This window comes from Strongylocentrotus purpuratus, unplaced genomic scaffold (genome assembly GCF_000002235.5).
Source record: "Strongylocentrotus purpuratus isolate Spur 01 unplaced genomic scaffold, Spur_5.0 spur5_scaffold_7, whole genome shotgun sequence".
NCBI lineage: Eukaryota > Metazoa > Echinodermata > Echinoidea > Camarodonta > Strongylocentrotidae > Strongylocentrotus > Strongylocentrotus purpuratus.
The window spans coordinates 9755961-9783829 of NW_022145613.1; the positions used below are offsets into that span (position 1 = coordinate 9755961).

The 27869-nt window shown below is 39.8% G+C and overlaps 2 protein-coding genes across 9 annotated transcripts in view; one reads left to right on the top strand and one right to left on the bottom strand.

The window, feature by feature from the left end:
• The first annotated feature begins 460 nt into the window (after window positions 1-460).
• LOC592705 (nose resistant to fluoxetine protein 6) lies at window positions 461-16921 on the top strand. Its single transcript, XM_030973686.1, has 16 exons — window positions 461-640; window positions 1284-1393; window positions 2331-2499; window positions 3185-3357; window positions 3982-4054; window positions 4888-4975; window positions 5923-6260; window positions 6751-6918; window positions 7622-7715; window positions 8394-8673; window positions 9651-9730; window positions 10844-10957; window positions 11901-12045; window positions 12438-12621; window positions 15023-15165; window positions 15653-16921. The coding sequence occupies exons 1-16, from the start codon at window positions 517-519 to the stop codon at window positions 15773-15775; spliced, it is 2406 nt and encodes an 801-aa protein (XP_030829546.1). The 5' UTR covers window positions 461-516; the 3' UTR covers window positions 15776-16921.
• A 5063-nt stretch (window positions 16922-21984) lies between these two features.
• The window catches only part of LOC580601 (cytosolic carboxypeptidase 2), a 65053-nt gene continuing 59168 nt past the window's right edge, over window positions 21985-27869 (bottom strand). For 7 of the 8 annotated variants that reach the window (XM_030973690.1, XM_030973687.1, XM_030973688.1 and 4 more), the window contains 4 exons: window positions 27218-27286; window positions 25968-26127; window positions 24257-25104; window positions 21985-23538 (listed from right to left, as the gene is read on the bottom strand). In XM_030973690.1, the coding sequence (XP_030829550.1) occupies window positions 23512-23538; window positions 24257-25104; window positions 25968-26127; window positions 27218-27286 (1104 nt within the window). In that variant the 3' untranslated portion in view covers window positions 21985-23511. The remainder of the gene's footprint in view (window positions 23539-24256; window positions 25105-25967; window positions 26128-27217; window positions 27287-27869) is intronic. The other variant, XM_030973689.1, reaches the window with a different exon arrangement.

Here is a 27869-nt window from a genome sequence, read left to right on the forward strand (position 1 = left end):
TATTCTGCTGTATTTTATCAATATCGTCACCCTTTTTCCAATGTCAAACATACATTATCATTGGGAAGAAAAAAAACACTAATCAATTATCTTCACTGTGCATCTATTTTCTTCCACCGCACCCTATCTTTGTCACATACTTGTTTCACAAAGCTTTAAAACATACAATTACTATTCAATAATTGCCACGGTGCTATCTTTTCGAAACATCTCTTAATCTTAAACAGTTCAAGATCACAGCGATTACCTGAATGATACAAGTGCTGATTTCAACGCAACGCAAATACATGCACTACTGCGTTGCCATGCCAACTTAATGTTTAACAGATAAAGATTATTTGCTCGTGACAGATTATTTCCATTAGTGCTCCGCTAAGCATTCATTACGTCATAAAATCAAATGAAATCCGCAATAGTTTGTGACCAGCTAATATGTAGCTAATATATATATAATATCTCGGTTTGAAGTACTTATACTGGCATTCGCCTGGTGCTAGTCAAAACTATTGCACCAAGATGGCGCAGGGTCCGTGGTTACATAAGACGGCGCTGGTGGTGCTATGGATATCTTTGTGTCTTCAGGATGTGACGTGCCAGTTGAACCCCCAGTTTGAAAGTTTGGTGAGAAAACAGAAAAAGAGTAAGTTCTTGTGCATAAAGAATTTTCATTTTAGGGGTAACATGTTATTATCACTTCTAGTTTAAATTCTGCAATTCAGCCATCTGGCTGCAAATGAATTTTTAATAAAACCATTACCATTACCCATTTTCTTTGAAGACATTATATCATCTTAAAATGTAATATTTAGAGAAACAAAGTCAGATAGTGTGCTGAACAAAACTGACATGAACATTATTACTTGGTCTGATCCAAGCTATAGATATATGTTATCAAATCATCAGGTTTACTAAAAACCTTTCATGTCTTAAAAGAGGGCAAAATGCCTTATCCTCCTGAATCATGAAACATAATCTGCTATTATACTCCCAACTGAAATCACTTGGAGTCGTTGAAAACGTCAACTTTTACCGATATCAACAACGAGAATTATAGTTATAGTTTATGATGTAGCAAGATATCAGTGTTGCTCGCGACTTATGCTTACTTCATATCAGCACTGGATTCTCAATCAAGTACAGTTTTCTACATAAAGCTTTAGGAGGCCGATTTATTAAATAACATGTTTCATAGTCATAAGTTATCATTATCAATGTCGGTGATATACGTATCTGGCCTTTGAGCTTATTTTCTCTGTATATCTTAATTTTGTCATTCTATTTAGCTTTTGAGGCTGCACGTTCCGTGGGGGATCGCAAGGAATTCTTCTCCGAAAGAGGAATAGATTTGGACTATGTCGAATCGCTCGAGAAAGACAACCATAGGCTTGCACAGGTTAGTTATTTATTTTTTTTTTTTAAATATCGGCCTAAGTACTCATTCTGGCTACAGACTGCATCAGAAGTAAACATTCTTCATTACATTGTTCATATTCATGCAGTATTTGACAAAGAATGATGATGTTATATCATCCGAAACGCTGAATCCGCAAAGGAATAATCTAAAAAGGAGTTGGGTAAAAGTTTACCCAATCAAGGGTACATTTCATTTTTAAGAAATGAGTTTCACCAAGAAAAAATATGACGTATAGTCCCTTTTACACAACATACAGTAGATACATTTTACCAAACTCTTTTTAGAGTGTAGGCTGTAGGGGCTGATCTAGGCGTCTGTAGGAGAAGAGGCCACAATTCTGTAGTATCTCTGACAGGCAGGCATTTAATTAAAAAAAAAAAAAGAAGCCTTTTGTCCCTCAAATTTAAAAGAGGTTAACTACACGATTAGGGTCTTTTTAGGGGTATATTTTGTTTTTGTACTTACGGTATGCCATATCGGGGTTATAAGAACCATGGGCGGGTTGTGCCCCAAATGTGCCAATGACATTGAGGCCTCAAACAAATATAAAATATGAAAGTGCAATCAAGATTTTAACAAAAAAATATTTAAAAAAAGGATAATGAATCCAATATATTCCTTGAAAATATATTATCATGATTATGTAAGACAACGGGAGAGGTACACTGGCGTACCCAGACTTCTTGAACATTGAACAGAAATGGGGGGAAGACCAGGGTGACACAAAAATCATATCAGAGGGTCACATAGTTACACACACACAAGTTCCGTGGATGGGGAGGAGGGTCATCGCCCCCTTGTTTCCCTTGTTACGTCTATATGGGGAGAGAGGGTAAACGTAACCTTTGAAGAAATCTCCGTGATCTCGTGAGACCCTACAGTAATTTCAAAGCCGATTTCTTTTTTCGAACCGTAGTTCGTGCGAACCCACCTCTCTGAGGCGGTGGAAGGTGCGAGGCATGTTCAAGTGGAGGACAAACTCTGGTATGGTTTAGATGATGACAGTCTCCTATCTGAGAGATGTTTCGAGGACACCATGCAGTACTTCTCAGATCTAGACAAGGGGGAAGTTTACGCACAAAGAAGTGAGTATATAAAAACCGAGAAAAAAATTAGTACAGAGAATAGAGATGTGTTATTTTTTAAACTTCAATTCATACTATTTAATTTCTAATGGCATATGAGATCTATTAGTCCATTTAGAAATTAGTGTAACACCAAGATTATCTAGCGACCTACCATAATTCAAAATTTCCATTCTAACAGCCGAGTATTTCATGACAACTCAGCTGACAATTCCTTTTCTCTGAATGTAGTCAGAAAGGGGCTTTTAAAACTTTATTTTCATATATTATATATAACGTCTCACGTTCCTAGACCATTTTCTTCACGCCTACATATTCTGGAACACCCGTTGTCATGTCAGAGTTGAGAATTCTCGCACTTTTTATATATATCATTGCATTGACACAATTGTAATATTTAGGCCTGAGACATGCAACTCACTTGTAACTCAGTTGATCCATGATTCTGTTGTCCATGGATTCCTTGGGCTGCACTAGGTTTTTCTCGGGGCGTTGTCACCAATAGTGGCAGAGATAATCATTCACAGAGTTTGGCCAAATTGGTTTCAGATGGCGTATATGCTTTTTTGTGTGCTTGCCTAACAAAACAGTGTTTGCCATAGTGTGCCCAACTCGAAACGGGTTGGCCAAACTCTCCTAATCAATGGAACTAGGTAATGGTATGTAATACTTTTGTCCCATGCAGTGCGGGCGGCTCATGGTGACATCCTGCCAGAGACCCCGAACGTTTTCTATACTTTCAACATCAAGGACTATGGCGACCTATGGCTCTGTACATCCAACACAGCCAACAAGACATCGGGTGTGCCCTCTTTCGATGCCCAGTACTGTGCAGGTTCTATCCCTTTCGCATTCGGAGTAAGTAGGCGTTCCGGTTACTCGGGGCGCATTGAACCATTGTCTAGCCTGGTGAAGGGTCGAAAGAATTGAGAGGTCCAAGCTTTTATATGATAATTATGATAGTGACAACAACAGTAATGATGATGATGATAGCGATAATAATGGTAATGGTGCCAAAACGACTTTTTTTAATATGGGCCAAATCAAACAGATACGTTTGTACATCATTTTTTTAAAGTTTTCAACTGATCTGCTATTTCTATTCCATATACTTATTAATTAAGGCATGAGGTATGTTTTTTCTCCATTATGGTCATTGTCATAGAATCAAAATGTTCATGAAACGTGTCTGTGCCAGGGACGGATCTAGGGGGTTCGGCGGTTTAACCCCCCCCCCCCCCTTGCGGCCAAGTGAAAAGAAAGAAGAAAAAACGGCGCGATTTTTGGAAAAGCCTGGATCCGCCACTGGGTCAACTCCCCCCCCCCCCCCCCTGGCAAAAAGCTAGATCCGCCCCTGTGTGCAAGTGAAATCTTACACCAATAGGCACTTTAAACTACATTAGAAGCACCGTTTTTTGAAATGGTAAACACTTAGTAATATGATGCCGTTGTTCTTTGAATGATTTGCCTTTAATTTTGCAGAGTGTGATGGCTTGGGGTACATGTTCACCCAATACTTGCACCACTAAAGAAATTCAAGCCGTATCCGACACAAGTAAGTAATACAGTCCAGCCCCGATATTGATAAAAACATTTTAATTGTTTTATTAATCCATGATCAATCACCCTTCTTTGTTGTACGAGTCTTGAGACTACATGCTTATAAAAGAGCTGAGCAGTATGTACCAATTAAGATTGAATTCAGTCACAAACAATTATTATCATCCAAAATTACAAGATGATTAACTTCATTTTTATCACTGTCGTGACCGTCATCACTAATTTTTCTTTTACACACAATTTTTAAAATTGATCAGCTGAAACCCATTGCAGAAAACCGCCACAAGCCAATGTTGCCGGACATGTCATTATGTGTCCTCTGACGCGCCATATTAAAGTGAGAGAGAGAGAAAGAGAGATAGAGAGAGGGATAGAGAAGGAACGAAAGAGAGAGAGAGAGAGAGAGAGATGGTATAAACAAGTAAATGTAAAATAAACAGTGGAAATATTGTGTTGAATAATCGCATGCACCCATTGTCGTAATATAGGCTTGATTGGAGCAGGTGATAACGCAACAAAGCAGGGGCTTTTAGATTCTGCACAACGAGAACATGGACTGCCCTTTTAAGGCAATGTGACGTCCTTTTAAGGCACTGATAGTGACGTCACATTGCCTTAAAAGGGCAGTCCATGTTCTCGTCGTGCAGAATCTAAAAGTCCCTAATGACGCCTCCTGTGCAACGATGATAAAAAGGCGTATAATATAATATGATGAAGATCTTTAAAAAGGAGATGTTCGCGAACAATTTTGATTTCTTGCAGGCCACTGTGATCAGGCCACTGTGGTCACAGAAAATAAAAGAAGACCATTTTATCTCTTTCCTGTAGTATGGACAGCTCTTGGTGTATCAGAACCATTCGTTATCTATGAATGTAACGAACCAGAGGAATGGAGGACAGCTGATATTGCATTTCTGTGAGTTATGAATTATAGACTTATGAAACTCATTTGGATGGCTATAGAACCTATAATTATAATCACATTCTCCCGTAGGATAGCAGATATCAAAAAAATGAAGAACAATGCTGCAGTGCGTTACATCTCTGTCACGCCACAGCGAGACCGACGCCAGACCGACAGTACACTGATCAAGAATTCCCATTACGACAAATGGCCAAGAGTTGATCGGTATGAAGTCGGTGTGGCTGTGTGACTGGGGTTTAAATTTGTATACGTTTCTCTACCCTCAGCAAGTAGTTATGTGCATTCTTAAAAAAACTGATTATACACTGTTTAAAGAAATCGAATTCATTTCTGGCTGTGATATATATTGTACAATTCTGAACTTCTAGAAAGTAAAGTTCTAGCAAGTTTTTAACAAATGTACGGATGTGGTCCTGCATTGGTCTTTGGGATAGGGGCTGCTTCTCTCTTTCTCTCAGTGTTCTTGATAACTGGTCCGAAATGCTCTGAACAGGGCATGCATCAACTGGTACATTGCCTCAAAACGACTCATTCGGGGCCCTAGATAATGGAGGTGTCGTGGTAATATGGTGGTGCCTTCATTTGACTGTTAATACAGGGTTTGGGGTTCGATTCAAACCGGCACTAATGTCCATTGGCAAGATATTAATCCATATTTGCCTCTCTCCATCAGGTATAATGTGTACCCGATATGCCAGAGCGCTAAAAAATTATTAAACGGCCAGGTAATGATCTGTAAAGCGCTTTGAGAGGGCCTTCGGTCCTGAAAAGCGCTGTATAGAACTAGCTATTATTATGACCGGGTATAGAGACGTCACGGCCGGACGGACATGGGTACTATTATACAGTATAAGAAGCCACAATCATAGTTCTATTTTAATATAACATACCTGAAAAATCCCCAAACTAATAGTCCTATCTTTAACATGGTCTTCCAGGGCTCTGATGTCATTCTTTCTGTCCATGGTAGTGGCGGGCACCTTCTACGAACTCTACATTCATAAGATGGTACTGGTGAAGGTATTAAGGCAAACGAAGGACAAGCGGGGAGAAGATGATCCTGTAGCTGATTCATCGGAGATGTCGACGACATCCATCGATGACCCGGAGGTAATCGAGGTTGGTTCCGAGGTCAAGGAAAATGGCGCGAAGTACAATGGAGGATTTGAAAAGGGGGAGGACGCTTTAAAGAATGGGGAATTACATCGTGTGCAGATGACAGAGGAGGCTATCGTGAAGAAGGAGCAGAAGAAGCCCAAGATCGATCTGAAATGGGGTAAGAATATCTGGTTCATAGTCTTTGGTTTAGGCCTTCTCTCTTCATTTAATCACATCACCAAATGGGTTACTATTTTATGATTCACAGAACAAACGTTGTGATATATATACTCGTCTTTGGTAGAAAATGGCGCACTGTGATCAATAATGCTCATTGCGAACGAAACATCATTTTTTCGATGACGTAAATCTGCGTCACTGATTGGCGTGTTCTCTGATGCTGTATATTAAAATAAAATTGTGTAAGGAGTGAACTGAAAACACACATTACAGACATCGCGTCGGTTCATGGACTACTATCTTCCATAGCAAATCAATAAAAATGACGGTATTCCAATGAATATTGTTTCCTGGGAAAATGGAAGGTCGGTAAGGATTACTAAACATAAGAAAGGGAAAAAAATGATTAAAGCGTAGGAATAGTTGCCAATCAGCGATTATCACTGGTAGCTTAACTCAGTGTATGAATGTGTTTCTGTCTGTCACAGCTATCCTCGACGGTGTCATGATGTCCTTCTCGGCCGTCACCAACTGCAGCAAGATCCTGAGTGCCAAGAAAACCAAAGGAAACCTGGCAGTTCTCAACGGCCTGAGGGTCATCAGCATGTTTTGGGTCATCCTCGGACATGCCATGTCGTTTTACATTGGTCGCCTTAGTACGTAGCAAATCTGTAGACACTCTATCCAGGGGCGGATCTAGGGGGGGGGGGTCGGCGGTTTAACCCCCCCCCCCTTGGGCGGCCAAGTGAGAAAAAAGGGGGGGGGGTAAAAAGAAGGGGAAAACAGGGGGGAAAAGAAGGGGAAAAAAGTAAAACAGTAAAACGGCGCGATTTTTGGAAAATCCTGGATCCGCCACTGGGTCAAACCTCCTCCTTGGCAAAAAAGCTAGATCCGCCCCTGCTATCAACGAGACATGATTAACAATAACACCACATGTAATCATAATAATGGACTGCTACATAATACCAGTCTGTAGATAGCACATGGTACAAAATAAGCCAAGATATATCCACAGATCGTAACAGATTACAGAGTTACACAGATGTAAAGAAAAATAATTCAGTACGTATCAGGTTTCGTGCGATGTCTTCTTGCTAATCTTCAATAGTTCCCGGGGAATAATCGGCTATTCCATATGTTTTAGGTCGTTGTGTTCGTAGTTCACTTTACACTTACTTTAGTGACGAACATAGGTTTAATAGACCACTATATGACACGCCCATGGTCATATCAAATATTCCCACAAAGTACAAAACATCTTTTAGATTTCGTGCCATCCGAATCCAATGGGATCTTTGATAAAACTTTACTTCTAATGACTATAGTTACCCACAATACATTTTGTGTGTCTTTTCAAAGGTAACTCTGGCCAACTCTGGCAAGAAGTACAATCTTTCGGGTACCTGGCCATCGTGAACTCAACTTATTCAGTGGATACATTCTTCGTCCTCAGGTGAGTAACTGACCTAGGCCTATCATTAAGGACTTTTAGATTCTGCACGACGAGAACGCGGACTGCCCTTTTAAGGCAATGTGACGTCACTGCCAGCAGGTGCCTTAAAAGGACGTCACATTGCCTTAAAAGGGCAGTCCACGTTCTCGTCGCGCAGAATCTAAAAGTCCCTATGGATTCATAGGCATGGTTTCACAAAAGAAATTCCAATAGAAGATGAGTGTTGGACAGCCTACAAGACCCATATTGTCGGTTACATGGGCTGTTCGTCTACAGCCTCCACGGGCCGTAGCCTTAGGACCATAATTCACAACCCTCTACCTGTTAGCATAGGTTACATGACCAAGGTTGTTTAACAGCGGAGGGGTATTAAGGTTCGTTAACTTGACTCTCAATCCAACGGTTGAGGTTTTCGAATCCCAGCCCTGCACTAACGTCCTTTGGAAAGACATCAATTCACATTTGCCACTCTCCACCCAGGTGTAAATAAGTACATGATTATTTCAATAATAAATGCAGGGTGCTCAGGAAGAACAAAGTTGATGCTGACTAGGCTGCCTTCGGTAAACAAAAATCAATATTTTAATCATTATAACCATATAGTAAGTTGATATATGGATGACTGTTTTTTTTTTAAATCTCATTTTGATACATTAGCTCTTTCTTTCATTCTCACAGTGGATTCCTCACCACTTACTTGACACTGAAGCAGATCGACAGCAAACGACTTGGCAGTGCCTTTAGTTGGTTTGTCTTCTACTTTCATCGTTGGTGGCGCCTTACGCCAGTGTACATGGCGACCATAGGCATTTGGGCCTTGCTGAACCCGCACTTTGCCCAGGGTGTATTGACCGATGAAGTCCATGAAATGACTCGAGAGTACTGCGGGAAGACCTGGTGGGCTCACATGCTGTATATCAATAACTTCTATCCCTGGCCCAATGATCTCGAGCAAACTGTAAGTTTGACCTCAACAGGGACCCGTTCCACAAAGCCTTTTTTCAATGACAAATGACAAAAATCAGTGACAAATCTGCTGGTAACATATTCCAATACAACTTTTGCACATTTTGACCATTCCCCTTTTCTTCCCTCTAGTTTTGTTGTTGTTTCTAATCATTCACTCCACAATGATTATCATTTAGATATAATGTAGAAAAAAGGGGTCATGGAGGTTTTAGACAGTTTATTGTTTTATCAGACTTAATCTCTGTTCAAAAGTCTTATGTGGCACATGAGAAGCTTTTAACAAATTAAAGTATCCTCCGGCTATCGACTTTGTTGAATAATGTGCTCTTTCAAAGTGCCTAAGCGCTGTCCCACCTGGTCTCTCGACAAAGAATCTTGAATCGTCTTGGTTTTCGGGTGTTATGAGCAGCATCAGGTATAGTTCTTAACGCCTTTGTCAATGGATTATTATGGACCTGATGGATGAACCCATCAACAAGATGAAAAAACAGTGCATGTACAGAGCAAATTTCGAGAAGATGAGACAACTTTGGCAGCTACCTGTAGCTAACACGACCAGCCAAGTATTACCAGGGATAGTAAGGTTTGTCCTATCCCACGACCGAATCGGGGGTTTCCTCTTCACAACCAGGAGAATTAGCTTCACTTTTTGATTTTTCTTGTACCGATCACTGACACTGATTTCCCTTGAGTTCTTTTGCATCAATCCCCGTGGAGAACGAGAACTGGGGGGCGTTTCACAAACTTGTCATCAGTGACAAATGACAGATTTTATTATAAGCTACTGAAATCCTTGCTTCTGATTGGTTATCAGCAGATTTGTCACGGTTTTTTGTCATTTGTCGTTGAAAAAATGCTTTGTGAAACGGGTGCCTGTTCACTTCATTGTGTATAGTTGTATTTAACAAACGTTACGGTATATACATTTACATGTATATTCGTTCTTTTTTCTTGATTATTCTCTAGTGTATGGGTCATGCATGGTACCTGGCAAATGACATGCAGTTCTACATCATCAGTCCTCTCATTCTCATCATCTTATACAAGTAAGTACAATACAAATTTACGGATGTACACGTAGGGATGTGGGCGGGATCAATGGGTACCCAATTCGAGACCCTCGATCTATGATCAAGCTTAACAAAAATTATCAGGAGAGGGGCAGCCCATAATCTGTTAAGAGTCAGAAGGGCGTTCGCTGTGTGTTAAAGTATACGAGTAATGCCTAGGTCACATATAAACCGGGCCCCGTACGATTTTCCCTACCCGGCGACTTGTCGTGGATTTAGAGACCGTACGGGAACCTTCCGATTTTCATTCCTACGGCATGTGTGGTCACAAATGCTGCGGTGCCCGGGAGGTGCCCGGTGAAAATTGGTTGAGTGGAATGCAAGTCGCCCGTAAGAGTGCCGGCAGGGTGCCGGGCGGTAAGCTTACGGGCTCCGTCCGATGAGCAGGTGCACCCATGGCTCCCGTAAGGTGCCCTGCCGGGGCCCGGCCGGGGTCCTCAAGGCGCCTGGGCACTGATATATGTGTACTCTGACATCCGCACCTCCTGTATTTAAAGCTGCGTTGTACATTTTGAGATGCCGCCGTGAGGGGCCCGCACGGTCAATATTAATTTCAAATGGCCCCCGGACGGCAGACGCCCGGTGTTGTGCATATCACCGGGGCTCTTGAGGGGCCCGTGAGGGTGCCGTAGGGTACACGTACGCCATCCTAGAGCACCGCAAGGCGCCTGTAAAGATTTTTCATGAAAATTTACCCAACAAAATCGTGAGGGGCCGTCCGGAGCCCGCACGGAACCCCTCAGGTGCCCCACAGGCCCTTTACGGGCTTTCTACGGCCTAACTGTCAGATAAAAACGCCATGAGAATCGGGAGCAGCCAACTCAGCACCACGGCACCGGTACGGCTTAAAAAAAACTGTCCCGGAGCCCGTAGGAACTTTACGGCAGCCGGCCGGACACCGGCCGAAAATTCCCAAAATGTCTGTTTTTACTCGCCGTACGGGCCCCGGAGTGTATATTATGTAAAAGCCCCATTAACAACCTTCTGGCTCTCGACAGCGTACTGTTTATTCCCAAATATCTGTGAAATCATAGTATGATTGTTCTAATCGATTTAACACGCTTTTATTTAAATTTCATTTTCTCTAAGGAATTGGAAGGCAGGTATGGCTCTTATTGGTTCCATCATGATCGTCTCGCTGGGATCATTGGCTGGTCTCAACTATTATTACGGTATCAATATGGACCCATGGTACCAACAACAGTGAGTGTTGATTTGTTTTTAAATCATATTTCAACTTGAGGTGCACTTGGCAGAGGCTCGCTTTTCTTTTTTCCGGTTTTGATATAAACATTCCTCAAGACTGTACGATTCTTCTCTCTTTCTATTTTTCTTGTTCTACTCTGTCCCTCTCTACCCGTCTCCTGCAATCTTTCGTATATTCCTTGATCAACTTTTCTTTCTTTTTTCTTTTTCCTTCTATTCCTCTTTTTAGTTCCGCCTTTCTCTTTCTCTCTCTCTCTCTTTCTCTCTCTACTTTTTTGATGACACAGAAGGCTTTTAATGTTTTTAATATTTGTAATATATTTAGATTTTGATGTAATATTCGTAATATATTTAGATTTTGATTCAATGTTTGTAATATATTTCGATTTCGATGTAATATTTGATTCTCATCTTGTTTCATTATGCATGATTTATAGTCGTACGTTTTAGTCATTCATATTTTGATCGTTTATTGTGTTGTATATTAACTTTGTGAATTGAATAATTTCAGCTTCCCAGCTGCATGTTCTTTTATTTCAATAAACCGAATCAAATTCAAATCAAATTCAGCCCTGCAGACCGTAAATGGAGAAATAGACGTTTAAGTTACAAAGTGTAATTTGCCTAGCATTCTCTACATGCCAAATCCTTGAAATTGTATTTTGTCCTCTCGGCTGCTAGTATATGCCACCATCCCTTTCCCCCCAATTACAAACAAATCACGCAACGTCCTCTTTTCAAATTTATTGTATCATCCATGGTGACCCCGTGAAGATTGATAGTACATTGCGACTGATAACAAGTTGTGATCAATTTAAATCAGTCACGACTGTTTATAATTATAGACGAAGCCCTATCTTTCCTTTTACGTTCATGGAGAGGAGTTGGTGAAATAATGAGTGTTGATCATATTACCTTATAATATGTCCCATTATAACAGGCCATACAACGACCGTTTAGCCGACTACCCACAACAGGACGTCACCTACGCCAAACCTTACACCAGAATTCCAACCTATCTCGTTGGCATGGTGACGGGTTATATCATCTTCAAACTCAAAGGAAAGAAACTCAAACTTAGGAAGGTATGAAATCCCATATTTTTTTTTAATTCAAAGGTTTAACTTTTAAATGTCTGAGACACCATATCCCATCCAGGGACAGTGGCGGATCCAGGGGGGGGGGGGGGGGACACAGGGGGCACGTGTCCCCCCCCCCCCCCCCCGGCCCAAAAAATGTTAAAATCAGCCCCAAATTCGCCAAAAATGTACTGGCAAACAGGGACGTGCCCCCCGGCAAAAAAAGAAAATTAGTGCGTACTCCCCCTCCCCCACCCCATGTACCTCATTGGCGTAGGTAAAACGAGATCGAAATGACGCCTCGTGTGTGTGCAATGGGCATACAGCATTACCTACGAATGCAAAGTTGAGATGAAATCGAATCAACAGAATCTTTATTTTCAAATCGGTTCTTCTAGATCTACGTCCTGGTTGGATGGGTGTGTGCTCTCGGCACCCTCTTTGCTGTGATCTACGGTGCTTATGGCTGTCTCAATCGCTACATCGAGCAATGGGAATCCATCATCTACCTGACGTTTGGTCGTCTAGCCTGGGGAATCGGCATCGCTTGGATCATCTTCGCTTGTCTCCTTGGATACGGGGGTATGTAACCCATAGGAAAGAAATGAGCCTGCCGCATACTCCTGCGGCAGACCTGCCGCAGACTTGCTGCAGACCTGCCGCATACTCTTTCAGTGTGATGAAGAGTCTGCGGCAGGTCTGCCGCAGACCGCGGCAGACTTGCTGCAGACTTGCCGCATACTCTTCCAGTATGATGAAGAGTCTGCGGCAGGTCTGCCGCAGACTTGCTGCAGACCTGCCGCAGACTCTTCGTCATGAATATTCATATCTCATATAGACCTGCTGCAGACCTGCCGCATACTCTTTCATATCCAGTACATGGCAATAAAGTATGCATGTAGAAGAACCAGTGATAAACTGATTGATACTTCATAATAGATATTGGCAATATCAATATTACCAATTAGGTAATACCAATAGATATCGATATTACCAATTAGGTATATTCTATTCTCAATTGTATTAACTTCATCACATTGATCATTTGAAGTGTATTCAAGAGTAACATTTAAAGTGTCACAGGCTCGTACACATATATATACTAAATATGTATATTGTTTCTTGGTTAGTAATCATAGTTTCTTCGTTAGTAATCAATATATCTATTGCTTAAACGTGAATGTAATTGTAACATGATCAGACAAAATAATCTATTGGTTAATAATGGCAAAAGGAAAATAGAAATCACAAAAATGATGTGCATTGTCTTAATTTGCTTAACAAATCATGATAAATGTATTTTTCTGTCACACGTGTAAAGTAATAATGAATATGCATGAGATGATTGGTTTCAATTGGCCCTATTAGACTTTAATGGGATTTCCTGTGGCAGACCTGCCGCAGACTGTTCCTGTGGTGTACTGGTATGCGGCAAGTCTGGAGCAAAGTTTCGCCCTGCCGCAGATCTGCTGCAGACTGTTCCTGTGGCATACTAGTATGCGGCAAGTCTGGAGCAAAGTTTCATCCTGCCGCAGATCTGCCGCAGACTGTTCCTGTGGCATACTAGTATGCGGCAAGTCTGCAGCAAAATTTCATCCTGCCGCAGATCTGCCGCAGACTGTTCCTGTGGCATACTAGTATGCGGCAAGTCTGGAGCAAAGTTTCATCCTGCCGCAGATCTGCCGCAGACTGTTCCTGTGGCATACTAGTATGCGGCAAGTCTGCAGCAAAATTTCATCCTGCCGCAGATCTGCCGCAGACTGTTCCTGTGGCATACTAGTATGCGGCAAGTCTGGAGCAAAGTTTCATCCTGCCGCAGATCTGCCGCAGACTGTTCCTGTGGCATACTAGTATGCGGCAAGTCTGCAGCAAAATTTCACCCTGCCGCAGATCTGCCGCAGACTGTTCCTGTGGCATACTGGTATGCGGCAAGTCTGCAGCAAAATTTCTTTCTGCCGCATACTTCGGCATACTCTTTGCCGCAGACTAAAAGTCTGCGGCAGGTCTGCGGCAGATCTGCGGCAGGTCTGCGGCAGGTCTGCGGCATACTTTTCACTTTCCTATGGGAATAAACGTCACTGGCGGGGAGCAGAGGGGCGAGAGGAAGAGTCCGACCGGTTATGACAACAGATTGATCTGGAAGAAATAGGCGCAGATTTGAAGACGGCTTTCAAATGTGCCGACAAGTTTTTTGAATTCTTGATATCCATTGACGAGGGTTGAATGGGTGGGCGAGCGAGGAATTCGCTAGTCCATTTGGCTATGTCAATGAAAATATAAGTAACAACAATTCTTTTGCCCCATTTCTAGGGTAACTTTACGCCATGGAACCAGAGAGTTTATAAGCCACACCCCTTCTAAATATCACACTATAAACTTTCAATTACGACAACAAAGTCCATTTCATATTTGTTTTAAGGGTGAACTTAGGGTGTTATTGTTGTGGTACTTTAAATTGAATTGTAATACATGTCTTTTTGTTTTAATTATTCGTTTGTGTATACTGACTTTCGATATCATATTTCTATGTAATATCTGTATCAAAACCCTATTTTCACGAAGTGACGGTAGTGAGGAAAATCGTCACGCAAACTGTATGCGATTTTTCTCACTACCGTCACTTCGTGAAAATAGGGACGAAATTCTGGACCCCTCGGTGGAACAGCGCCACCATGTTGGTGGATGCTGAGTAGGGCCATCAGGCCGTTTATCTCTTATAGTATGTGTCTGTGTGCATATTGTGTAATGTCTCGATTATTGTACTTCTTTTTGTACGGAAATAAATTCAAATCATATTTAGGCTAGTATTCCTAAATAATATCGTCGTCGCGAGCACGGTAAAGGAAAGTTTAGATACTGTACCTTAAGTTAACAATAGTGAACACCATGATTAAACTCGGCAATCTAGGGTAAACAAACACACACTTGAATAATATGGCGCCATGTTTAGAATTTGTCAACGATCATTTCCAATGGCTTACAGGTCCTATTGGAGTGTTGCTTGACTGGTCTTTCTGGATTCCCATGGGCCGTCTGACATACTGTGCTTACCTGATTCACCCCATCTTAATATACAGCGCCATCACTTACAACAAGACCCTCTTCCATATAGACTACATGTCACTCGTAAGTATTCAAACGAAGCAGTCTGAATAGTGTTATTATGTTGTTATCGTTTTTTTATATTTTTATAATTGACGGTATTAAAAACACTACTTTAAAAAAATCGACGTACTTAAAAGAAGGAAAGGAGATAATGAAAGAAAAAAAGAGGGATTTTCGATGTAGAAAAAAGAAAAAGTATAGTAGTACTGGTTGTAGTAGTAGTAGTAGAAGTAGTAGTACTAGCAGCAGCAGCATCGATACTAGTGGTATAGTACTATTAGGAGGAAGAGGGGGCAGCAGCAGCAGCACCACAGGTCCACAGCAGTATACGTATCTTGTAGTTGTGAACTTGTGGTGGTAGTATGGTTAGTAGACAAACAAAAAGAGTGGAGAGGGGTACAATAAGACACGGCAAGCCAGCGGTCTGCATGCAGAATTTGAAACTTTGTGATATTTGTTTGAAGCTAAGATTCAATTTAAGATGTGTCCCAATGTCATTTTCTTTCAGAGCTTCTTCTTTGTGGGGTGTCTCGTGTTCTCTTACGTCTCAGCTTTGGTCATGTCCTTGGTCTTGGAAAGTCCACCTATGGGGTTGGAGAAGGTCATGTTCGGAAAATTCAAGACGAAGTAGACAATCTGCTAACAAGACGAATCTCTTATAGCAGATAAAATTTATCGGGGAGGGGGATAGATAGATATAGCATTACATATAATTGAAAACACCAGGGGGGCGTTTCACAAAACTGGTCATCAGTGACATATGACAATTTTTGATATAAGCTACTGAAATGCTTGCTTCTTATTGGTTATCAGCAGATTTGTTACTGATTTTTGTCATTTGTCATTGAAAAAAGGCTTTGCGAAACGGGTCCCAGGACTATATTCCTTCTTTGTACTTTGTGTATGAAATTAAATCATATGATAAAAACAAGTATTATGTCCTTGGTCTTCGAAAGTCCACACATAGGACTGGAGAAAGACATGTTCGGAGAATTCAAGAAGAAGTAGATGAGCTGCCAACAAAAACTACCCCCCCCCCCCCAATTCCGGACGAGCAGCATTGGATAACTATACGCTTATTCTATTACCCCCATGAGAGGTATCTCTTTCTCTTTTTACAATTATATGTATTTTTCTGAGGGTAATTTGGGTAATTTCGAAGGTGATACAATCGCAGGATAACTGTCTTAGGGAGTAATTGCCCGAGGGTATAGTTGTCCGGATTTTTATTGTCCCGATAATTTGTCACATTATTAAGATATTGCTAAAGAAGATTTTACTTAAGTTCCATTTTACTGAGGATAATAAGGTACAATCAAATTCCACTGCATCAATGAATTCATACCTTAATAATATTTCATTAAAGTCGTTTACCTAGAATGGATTAATGCTCATGTACTTTATACTATTCTCTTACGGTTATGTTAGACATTGTAAACAACGATGCTCTGTTGCTCACATATACATGGCTTACTGTGAAATATACAACGATTAACAATGAATTGCTCACAAATGTCCTCTTTATAACTTTATAACTGTCCACTTTATAATCACTCCAAACCTGTTTATTGACAATAAATTAAATAATAAACTTAAAGCAGAGGTTACATTCAAACCTTGTCCTTCATCTCGCCCATGTTATTTAACCCTGTTTTTGTTTTTGTGTAGTGTTTTTGTATAATCTTACATAGGGACAGAAAATGTATTAATTACAAGAAGGCCTATGTTCTAGTAATAAACAGCAGAAAGCAAATAAATGAGTGTCTTGATAAACAAACGTGTTTTGCCAATCAGATTTTATTAATTCAGTGCGTGTCATGGTTCTTAAAGACAACTTCTCTTAGTAAATGCAGGAGAATGATTTCAGCGATTGTCTGATTGTCATTAACAACGCCGTTTTCGATCTCCGTGACTGACAAATCCAGAGATGACACATCGATTGTAGTGGTGCTTCCATCAAAGCGACCGAGCATGAAGTCGTCATCATCGTCGCTCTCGAAGAATAAAGCCAACTCACTGACGTTACCGGATGATAAACTCGAATGCCAACTTAAGTTGTCGTCATCATAGCCAGCATTGTTGGCAGAGATGTTTCTAGGAATGACGTATTGGACGTCGTTCTCCTCGTTGCGACCCAGATCAGATGCGGGAGCGTGGGAGACGGCAGATAGACGGTTACCTTGGCCAGAGGTAGATCTGTCGAAAGCGACAGAGTCCAAGTTGGATTCGCCACTTGCAATGTGGAACTGCAAGACAGAAAATTGAAAATGCAGTTATTTGTAGATATTTTAGTTCAAGTCAGAATCGATTTGAATGGTTTTCTCTAGAGTTTGAGTTTAAAATCAAGTTGTTAATTTAAGGTTATGGAAAGCACGTGTTTTAACTCTAAGACTCAGGTTCAACGTCGAAAGTTGGATCTAGCATGTTAAAAGTGTAAAACTACTTTTTTTTCGAAACGCTGGCAATTCTTGGCTCTTTTAATGTTCATCAATATCTGGGATTTTAGGTGTTTCATCTAAAATTTGCTTTAAAAAAAAATATATGTAAAAATGGACTATTTGATTTTCAAGCATTTGGTTTATGATGATTTACAGTCAACAAATATAACATTTACAGACAGTTCCATAGACAAACCTTTGAAACTCAAATTTACACTGATAATTTCATTATGAATGTAATGTCAATGACCATCTATGTAAATGATTATTCAATTGATTTCCTTAACAAGATATCAAATTGATAACTAAAGTATCTTTGAAATGAATGAATTTTGTTATATTCTTTAAACAATCACAAATGGCTTACCAATTGAATGTCTTCAGCTGTCAGTCTACGGGGACGATTGTCTATGTCAGCAGATGCTGAAAAACAAATGATATATCGCAATGATTTTAACCATTCAAAACAAAATGGTGATTGAGCCATACAAGATTATTTTTTTTCTCTATTTTGATGGATGGTTTCTTCTGGAGAAAGAAATCGCTGCTTAGTGGTTGAACGTGAAAATATATACAATGTACACCTGTACGATTACATTGCAAAAGATAAAGCACAATTACATACTCAATCAAGATGTTAAATAATACATGACACTCAAATAATATATACTATGCCGAAACATATCTTATCGTCTAATATTATTTCATGAAAGCGTACAAGTCATGTACATCTAGGCCTACGTGATGAGCTAGAATAATTAGTCAATTTTTTTACCAAGATTTTTTTACCTGGTGAACAGCAACATAATTTTCTAAATCCTTTAGTCACTGTCTTTCTGAATCGACCAAAGAATCGGCGCCTTCTCGAAGATTGATTTGGCATTGTGAAGCAAGCAAGATGTACAGACATCCGAATGCTAGGGGGAATTCGATAAGAATGAAGCATTGGCAACGTACTTTCATGCAAAGTAAACAAATGCCAGCGCGTAGCGCCTTAGAACATTGTGACGTCACGAATATCTTGATCCGGTGGTTCCTGCAAGTTGATTGGCTGAAAGTTTGACGTGTTGCGCCGCTCGCATTATTATGACGTCACAAAGCGTGACTGAGGGGAGAGCGAGGTAGACAGATAAGTCAGAGTGAATGATCAAAAGAGAGTGATAGAGATAGAGAGTCCGCTGGAGAAAGACAGAGAAGGGAAGAGAGAGAGAGAGAGAGAGAGAGAGAAAAAGAGAGAAAAGATAGAGAGGGGGAGACAGATAGAGATAGAGAAGGAAAGAGAGAGAGAGAGAGAGAGAGAGAGAGAGAGAGAGGAGTGGAGAGGGAGAAAGAGTAAAAGGTGATCAGTTGATTCAATATTTTAGAAAATTGTGGTCAGAGCCACATATTCAAATTGTACATGAAATGAATCGTTTCTTATAAAGTTAGAATTTAATTTACCTCTTTTCATTGAAAGAATGAGACAATATGATCCATGTATATTCTTGACATATACATGTAGCTTCTATCTTCACGGAACTGTATTGCTTAATGTAAAGAGTCATAGAGCTCTGAAAAGATAACATTTTCTCTATAAAAATAAATCATATTGTCATAATCATTTCATGGAAAGAGGAAAAGAAAAATTATACCAAATTTATGGGCACAGGGATGCCAGTTTTCAGGCAATAGCCTGAATTCAGGCCCTGGTGAATTATTTTCAGACCATAGTTTAGGCTTTTTTGTGTACAAAATAGCTCATTCTAGGTGAATTTCACGGGCCCTCTGATCAATTCTAACTGGCATCCCTATGGGCAACAATGTATGTTCCATTTACAAATGAATCATGATAATCCTCGTATCTCTCTCGTATCTTAATTGTCTTCCTCTCATCGGTAGAGATCGGTGTTTTCTCTTTATTCAAATCTTTTGGATAAATGACGAACTACAAAACTATGAAAAAATGCCATTGGATGTGGGTACAGGCAGGTTGGGGCAGTCGTATCATCGTGTAAAATTTGTCTTTCTCCTCTCCCTTTTTCATTGACCCCCCTCCCTCCCCCATTAAAGGAGGGGATGTTGCACTCTGCCTAGCTATGCCACTGCAGATCGCAGTTCAAGAGGTCGCTCGACTTGACCCCTAGTCTGTTACTAATAGTCGCATATTCCCAATAAAGTTTCTAGTAGAACAGCTTCTGTTGTCAGTCGCCCCTTCTCCTATATTCGTATTCAATCATTTCTCTATTTCTCTACCCCCTCTTTTTTCTCTCTCTCCTGTATGTCCGTCTTTCCCCCCCCCCCTCCCTCTCTCTCTCTCTCCTCCCTCCTCCCTCCCTTCTCACTCTTGCTTTGAATTTCTTTAGCTTTCATCATTTTCTTCCCTTTTACTTCTGTAAATCTTCTTGTATGTCAGTTTCCTTACTTTGAACAAAGTCTTTTCATCAGCAGATTAGGCTCGTGATTAAAAAAAAACATCAAGACAATTTCAATTTCAAACCCACACAATGACCTCACCACACAACAAAATTCCATGGACAAACGTATTTTCAGTGGAACACATTTCCAGCTTTGTTTTCTCTTCATTATTTCTCATATCTATTACTGACAAGAGCTTTTCTTTCATTTATGAAGGTACACAAATTATCCATTATTTTCGTGCAATCATCATTATCTTATAACAAAGTCTTAAAGGGATAGTTGAGTTCTGTTTTTAGACCACAAATGCCTTCAAAGTGCATGATTATTGCTCTTATTCTTATCTATGACATTTCTAGTGCCCTTTTCGAACCTAAAATTGCTATGAAGGTAATTTTAGACCCCAAAATGTGTGAAATTTAGCCAATACGATCATACCAATTCAGCTCCACTTTCCAAAAAACATGACGACCGTTAATTAATTATTCAATTAAAAATAACAATACATGAGCCGGCTAATTATGGGTAATATAAGCAACACGAAAATGCCAACAAAAAAGCCAACATCGGCATTGGTTGAAATACGACATAAAAGGTGTTATTTCTTTTTTTTTCAACAGGTTTTTCAAATTTTTCAAAATATCTAATATTTGTTGTGGTACATAAGTATTAGAAATCGTTATATTTCAGCCGTCTCTGAAGCGATTTAGATCAAACAAAGATGATTTTGTCATTTAAATATTATGTTCTTTCAAATTTGACACTCAGTTTTTCATTATCTCACAAAACAAATATTTTTTGCAACAGAACTCAACTATCCCTTTAATCTATGAGATTACAGCTCTATCTTTTTAAAATAAACGTTTTGTAATATGTCCATGTTGCTTGAAAAAAAAGTACTGTTAGAAAACACTTAGGCCTACTGCATCAGAGCATACACGTTCGTTATCTTAAAATATTCCAGGAATTCAGTGGAATGGATAGAATTATCATTATACAAAAAATTGAAATTTATCACAAATCTCGGCCCAAATTTATTCCATCTGCATAGTCAAGGTACTGTTTCAAATTCTGACTTGGCCATGACAATAAACATTGTTGTTTTTTTAAATATGTCTTGGAATGTACGAGAAAAAAATTTAATAAAATTGTTAACTAATTTAACAAATGTTTAGTAAGGGGAAAATAGTTGTTAACTTGTAAGAACATGACTCTGTTATCATCATAAATGTAGTCACATAAGAAAATTTAGAATATTGTTATCCACAACATATGGACTGATTTTATAAACATTTACCAGTATTACTTTTAACCAAAAGTCTTTTTGCAACCGAGCAGCCATTCCAAGCCATTTATTAAACTGGTACCGGTATCACATTTTTAACACACAAGGTTTACTTCATTTGAATACTTTTCAAACCTGCTGAACAATAAAAAGAAAAAAGGTGCAATTGATTTGATCAGATGTAACTTCTTTTACAACTGCAAAATAGATTTGATCTGAAAGCTTTGTTCCATCTCCAATGGTGCATCAATTTAAGAAATACATGATTTTTCCCCTTAAAAATGAGACTGGTTGCTTTGTTCCGATAAATACTGTATTTATTTCTTATTGCTGCATACACAGAAGAAAGACAGAGTACTTGGGATTAGGAGTAACTTTAGCCATAGCGGTAGCAGTAGGTTAAGAGAAATAAGAGAAAAGCGATGTCGTAGACGAAGAAGATGATGACAAAGAGGACAAAAGTAAAGACGTTATCAGAAAATAACAAAATTACTTGTTTTAAAGAAAACAAGCTGTGTGTGAGATTCTGTTATGCATAAGGGATTTTACACAGTATCTGATGGAAGCAAACTAAGATGGAATGCGCATCAGAATCCGCACAAGCAGTACCTTTACAAAAAATGAAAGAAAAGACGGTACATGTATAAGAAACATTGGCCTTGTGCAATACATTAAAACAGCTAAAAGCTACCTGTAAGAGCAGCATGAGAATCATACTTGATCTATAATATACCCAGGAATTCTGGTTGCTACTTTTGTTCTGAACTTTCCTTTTTCTATAAATACTAATAAATACCATATTGTTCTAAATGTACAACAAAAAACATCTCTCCAAATCTTAACAGTTGCTTCATGATGACTGTGTACAATATATAACTTATGTACATTATATACAGCTGTGCTTGGTTATACACAGAAATAATACTTTACAAACATTTTTGTTCATTTAAATTCAAGGCTGTACAAGGATAGTCAAGTTTCTTATTTCAGATTTAACAACAACAAATACTCATACGAATATTTCACACAAAAAATGAGTACCTCATTGCATAACAAACTTGGTAAAAAATGGCCAGGATCATTTATTTTCTGGATCTACCTTCATCTTTAATACTCAAGCATACTCGGCGGGTAAATGTGTGTATTATTTTCATTGTCCATCGCTCTTATACTCCAATGTTTGTTCTAATACTCCGTTCGTACCATTCAAACCATTTTTTTAATCATCAATATTTTTAGATATTGTTTATTCACATCATTGATTCAATAGGAATAATGACTCAGCAGTATAACACTGGTCTCCTGATTGCGAGTTGCCAGGTTCGATACCAAATGGGTGCTCTAGTGTTGTTTGGTATGGCAATTGTCCTTGATTACCAAGTTCCTCTGATACAGGTGGGACTTTAATAGAGGCCATATCAAGGGTTCAGTGACACACAGAGACAACAATTAGTATTTGAAATCAAAATGTTCAGAAAAATGTGGGCTTTTCCAGGAAAAACAAAGACTTAACTCCACCCAACACCCCATTGAAGTCAATGGCTAGTGAAACATAAACTTAACTCCTTAAGGCCAAGTGATACAAAACCACTTTTTCTCAAAAGGGCAAAAATGGAGTTACGTCTTTGTGTCACTGACCCCTCCATATAAACCTCCCTGTTTACCTAACTACAATCACATACTTGCTTTCTCAACAGTCAGGTAAAATAAAATCTTCAATACTCAGACAATGATTGCATCACACTGTATAAAGACTTTACTCAACAATAACAACATATAAGTTATGATAAGCAAAAAGGCAACATCAACATTTCTTGTCCTGAGTTCTTGCCAACTGAGGTCAGTGAAAATATACAAAAGAGACAATATTCTGCACATTCTTTTCAAATTCATGATCATCATTGGGGATAAAAAAAAATAAGGTTCCGGAGCCACATGCTCTAAGACACATAGTTTTTGTTGATCTGCATCGGTGGTTGGTAGAGTGATAAGAATAGTTTTGGCCTGAAGAACTGTTCTGAAGCACAAATACGCTATCAGGGGGGTTTGATCTTTGGTTGTAGATATTAGTAGCTGCTTGGGCAAGAGGTATTATTGCTGGCAGCAAGTTGTTCCACAGGCCGACCACTTCATCATGAAAGTGAGATCTTTGGTAGACTCTATCAGTGCTTGCTCTTGGTTGACTGCATGCATCAATGGTTGCTAGGGTACGAGGAATTCATCGCTGGCTTGCATCGTTGTCGAACACTGTCATGAAGATGGAGTATTGGTCTTTTTCTATAACACATGAAGTGCAAAGAGACAGAGAGAAATGGAAGATTGAGAGAATATGAGAGAGAGAGAGAGAGAGAGAGAGAGAGAGAGAGAGGGGGGGGGGGGAGGAGAAAGACAGAGAGACAGATGAAGAGGAGGGATAAAGAAAATGAGCCAAAGAAAGAGAGGGAAAGAGAAAGAACCAGATTAAAGATGACAAGGTAAAGAGAGTAATAAAGAGAGGAGATGGAAAAGAGAAAATGAGGATACATCATAAAGAAGAAAAGAAAGTACAAGTGGTGCAAGAGAGGAGACCAAAAGAAAAGAAAAAAAACTTTAAATGACAAGCAGAAAAATTGAGTTATTACTTTCTTTACATTCTTTATTTTTAGATTACAGATACATTTCTCTGGTGGTAGCAATTAGTAAAAAATCTAAGAATAAGTTGATTGTAATTTCACATATTGAAAAATATGCCCAAACTGTTCTCCTTGGTTTTATGATCACGAATATCTTGCCTACTTGCAATATTAAGCATACCTCAAAAACAACAATTACTTACAAATCTTTATTTCTTATCAAAGTTTAATACATACAACTAGTAAGTAAATTTTCTTATCAAAGAACGTTTACAGATCAACAAAATGTTTTTTTAATTTTAAAAGAAAGTAAATGAAACTACATTGTATTTACTAGACCATTTAGCTAAAAAAGTTCTTGAAAGTTGAGTTAAATATCTCACCTTTGCATCTGCCAGTTTCAGTATGGCTGCCTGGTCGCCCATCTTGCTCAGAGGAGCTATTCTCTTCTCATTCACAAAACTTGCTGATCTAGTAACCCCACCTCCTCCTCCTCCTCCTTTCTCCTTCGTGGACAGCAGGTTCCCATTAGGCACTGACTTGGCTATGCTATCCAGGTATTTGGAGTTTGATGAGGCAGTGTTGCCCTGTGACCCTATATTGACCCCGGACAGAAAACGGCCATACTGTCTTTGGATAAGGTCCATGGTGCTTTCGCGCCCCAGCGTTTTTCTGAGATGTCGGTTCTTGTCGTGGGCGGCGTTGGCGGAGTGGTAGCTGGGCTCTGACAGATCTTTGGTCTTGTCATTGCTTGTGGTTGCCCATGATGTCGACGAGGAGGAGTTGAAAGAGTTGGATGTTTGCTTGGTGTCCTTTCCACTGAACACAATCAGTCTGGAGTTATCCCCGCTGGTTGCTTGCTCATCAGAAGTCCTTTTGGGGTTTCCCGAGGGATGGTGCGCACCACCTTTAGTTCTATGGCTACTGGCATCACCACCGCTCTGCCTAACGGTCCCATTCATGACACGCCCATCCCTCATCCCTGACCCGACAAGGAGACCATCGGTGATGGCGTATCCATTGGCCGTCTCACTCCCAGGGCCGATGCCGTTCAGTGCCCCTGCCTTGCTGATGCTCAGGCCTCCGTTGCTGCTACGTGGGTTGGGTGCCCCCTTCATGGGATCCAGCTTCCTGGGGGGTGTTTTGGGGAGGGCGCTCATGCCTGCCATCTCGTCCGTGTCTAACCTTTCATAGTCCAGCATGAACGGTGGAGGCCCCCTCATCATCGAGTCTAGGAAAACAGGAATTAATATTGGGGTTTATCATCTGCAAGTAACAAAACATTGTGGCTTATACATCTACAAAGCAAAATGATGAAACATTCAGAATAGCAAATGGAAACAACCATCTCCTGTCTCTGTCTCCTGGGGAGTGCTTCACAAAGAATAAGATTGACTTTAAGTTGGACTTAAATATGGCAGGCCGTTCATGCCACTGTTTACTCTCACCACTTACTGGCATTTGTCTCTCAAGGGACGAAAAAATCATGGTCACAAATCTACAGAATTTATATTTTTTGATCATTCATAATTGAAGGAAAAAATATTATCTAAAGATCATAATTGAGAGACCCATGTTGAGAGCAAACAGTAGCATGAACGGCCTTGCCATATTTAAGTCCAACTTAAAGTCGATCTTAAGCCTCGGTCACAAATGCCATTACAAACTGCTGTGAACGCCGTACGAACGATTTTCAGACAATGGAAATTCAGGAAGACAATGGAAAAACAGGGAGATTCGTACAAAATTATCGTTCGTACAATCCTTTGTGACCGTAGCATTAGTATTTGTGAAACACTGCCCTGATCATGCACATAAGGAATTTCAGCACCACCCTCAGGACCTTTTAGATAATTGTTTCTTTCTCACTGAACATCTTTACTGTACCTTTATTGATAATACAGTCAAACCTGCTTTAGTGACCACCTGTCTTCAACAAGCACATTTTTTGTTTCCCTTGAAAATGGTTTCTCATTGAGACATGTACTAAAGGAACCTGTCTACAAAGACCATCTGTCTTCTAAGACCACTTTTTGTGTTTCCCTCGGGCGGTCGCTATAGACAGGTTTGACTGTATTTAGTTTACCAACTTACTGCCATGTGTATAGGTGTGCCTGATGGTCATGCCAGCTAGGCTCTTCTCAAGGGCACTCTCTGGCGGTGGATTAATCAGTTTGTAGCGCACTTCCTCGTTCTGACGATGCATCTCTCTACTCAGGGCAATCAGCTTGGCGTATTCCGTGTCATGAGTCATCTAAAAGTTCAAAGGTAACAGAAGAACTTTGCTACATACGACTCAGTAAACTGCCTACAAAAATGCCAAAAAACAAATAAAAAATACTTAAATATACAACGTTACTACTTATACAAATCAACTTATTACAAGGGTTGGATTGCCCTTTAAAGTGAATAACATTAGGAGGGGAGGGGGTGAAAAACACCACTTAGAGTACATGTATGTATGTATTCATTGATGTGTAATAAGATAGTATGCAAATGAAATGACAGTATCTCTATCCTGCTGTTACAAACTATGTATAATAAAACATTAAAAGCTGAATAATCATAGTTTGAATGGTATATGAACTCATAGGTTATTGTAATGATGTCTAATAATTTTTATTTAAACAGAAAAGCAGGTTAATGATTCATATTGTTATGTTGCATTCGTTTACAGGGCCCCCTGGAAAACAGTACTTTGATTACTGACGGAGCAACCCTGTTTAAATAAAAACGGAATAAATCAATAAATAGATAAATGAATAAATATATAAAGGCAACAAATGGAAGATGGCAATATGCACTGCAAAATTAACACCTGCATTTAATTTTTCTGTAAGCAAATAATCAGTCAAACAAACTGCATTTATAATGCTATAAAAGCCAAACATAACAGACACAGCAAGACATGTCTTTGTATATAATTTCAACATGACTACTAATTTTTTTTTCTTCAAATCTAAGTCACTCTGATGCTTGAATATAATTTTATCAGACTGAAGAGAGCTTGATATAAACATCTACATTTTGAGGCAAGAATTTTTTGTACGGTGTTTTATTTCACGGTTTTGTGTTTAATATACGAGGATTGATGGTGATGCAGGTATATATATATATGTGTGTATACGGAAGCAACTATGACCTATGCATTCAAGTCCTATTCCTCAAAGGTCAGTCAGGCCTGTCTATAGCAACCACCCAAGGGAAACACAAAAAGTGGCCTTTGTAGACAGGTTCTTTTATACATCTATGTATATTTATTCATATTGCCCAAATGCATTATCCCCTACCCACTATTACAAAACACTGACGTGAAGAATGGCCTGTCGATCATGTTAGCCTACCTGGTCCAAGGTATCTTCATCCCCACCACCGGTGACCTGATCACCACCCTTGGTTGCTTCCATGCGTAGCTATAGGGTATGAACGGTACCAGAGTACAGCACCAATGGTAGCGGTGGTGGTTTCACAGGTGTGTGCATGGAATGGTATGGTGGTGAAGCAGCCGGAGCATTACAGATGATGAAGGATGATGATGGCGATGATGGGTTGATATGAAGGAGGTAATGGGTGGGGGTGACATGGGGGGGGGGGGGGGTAACGGTGGGGGTGACGGGTTCGGGGTGACGGATTCGGGGTGACGGGTGGATGTTGAAAGGGGTCACAGGAAACCATCATTAATAATCAGGGTGGGTATCAGGGATAATAAATCATGGTGGTGATGGTAGGGCAAGGAAGTCAATGATTGAATAGAGTGGGGAGGTACCATATGGAGACACCAACAGTAATCATGGATGGTGGTAGCACATTTCAGTAGGAAAATGTCACAAATATTTGCAATAGATGGTTGGTATTGAATAGCAAAGGGAGCAAGAGTAATAATAGCCACAACAACATTTTACAACAGGATGGTTTGGATGTCACGTTCACAGAGCATCGGGAGTAATATCAGATGTTGGTGAGCAAGTGAGGAAGTGGTGGTGGTGGTGGTGGTAG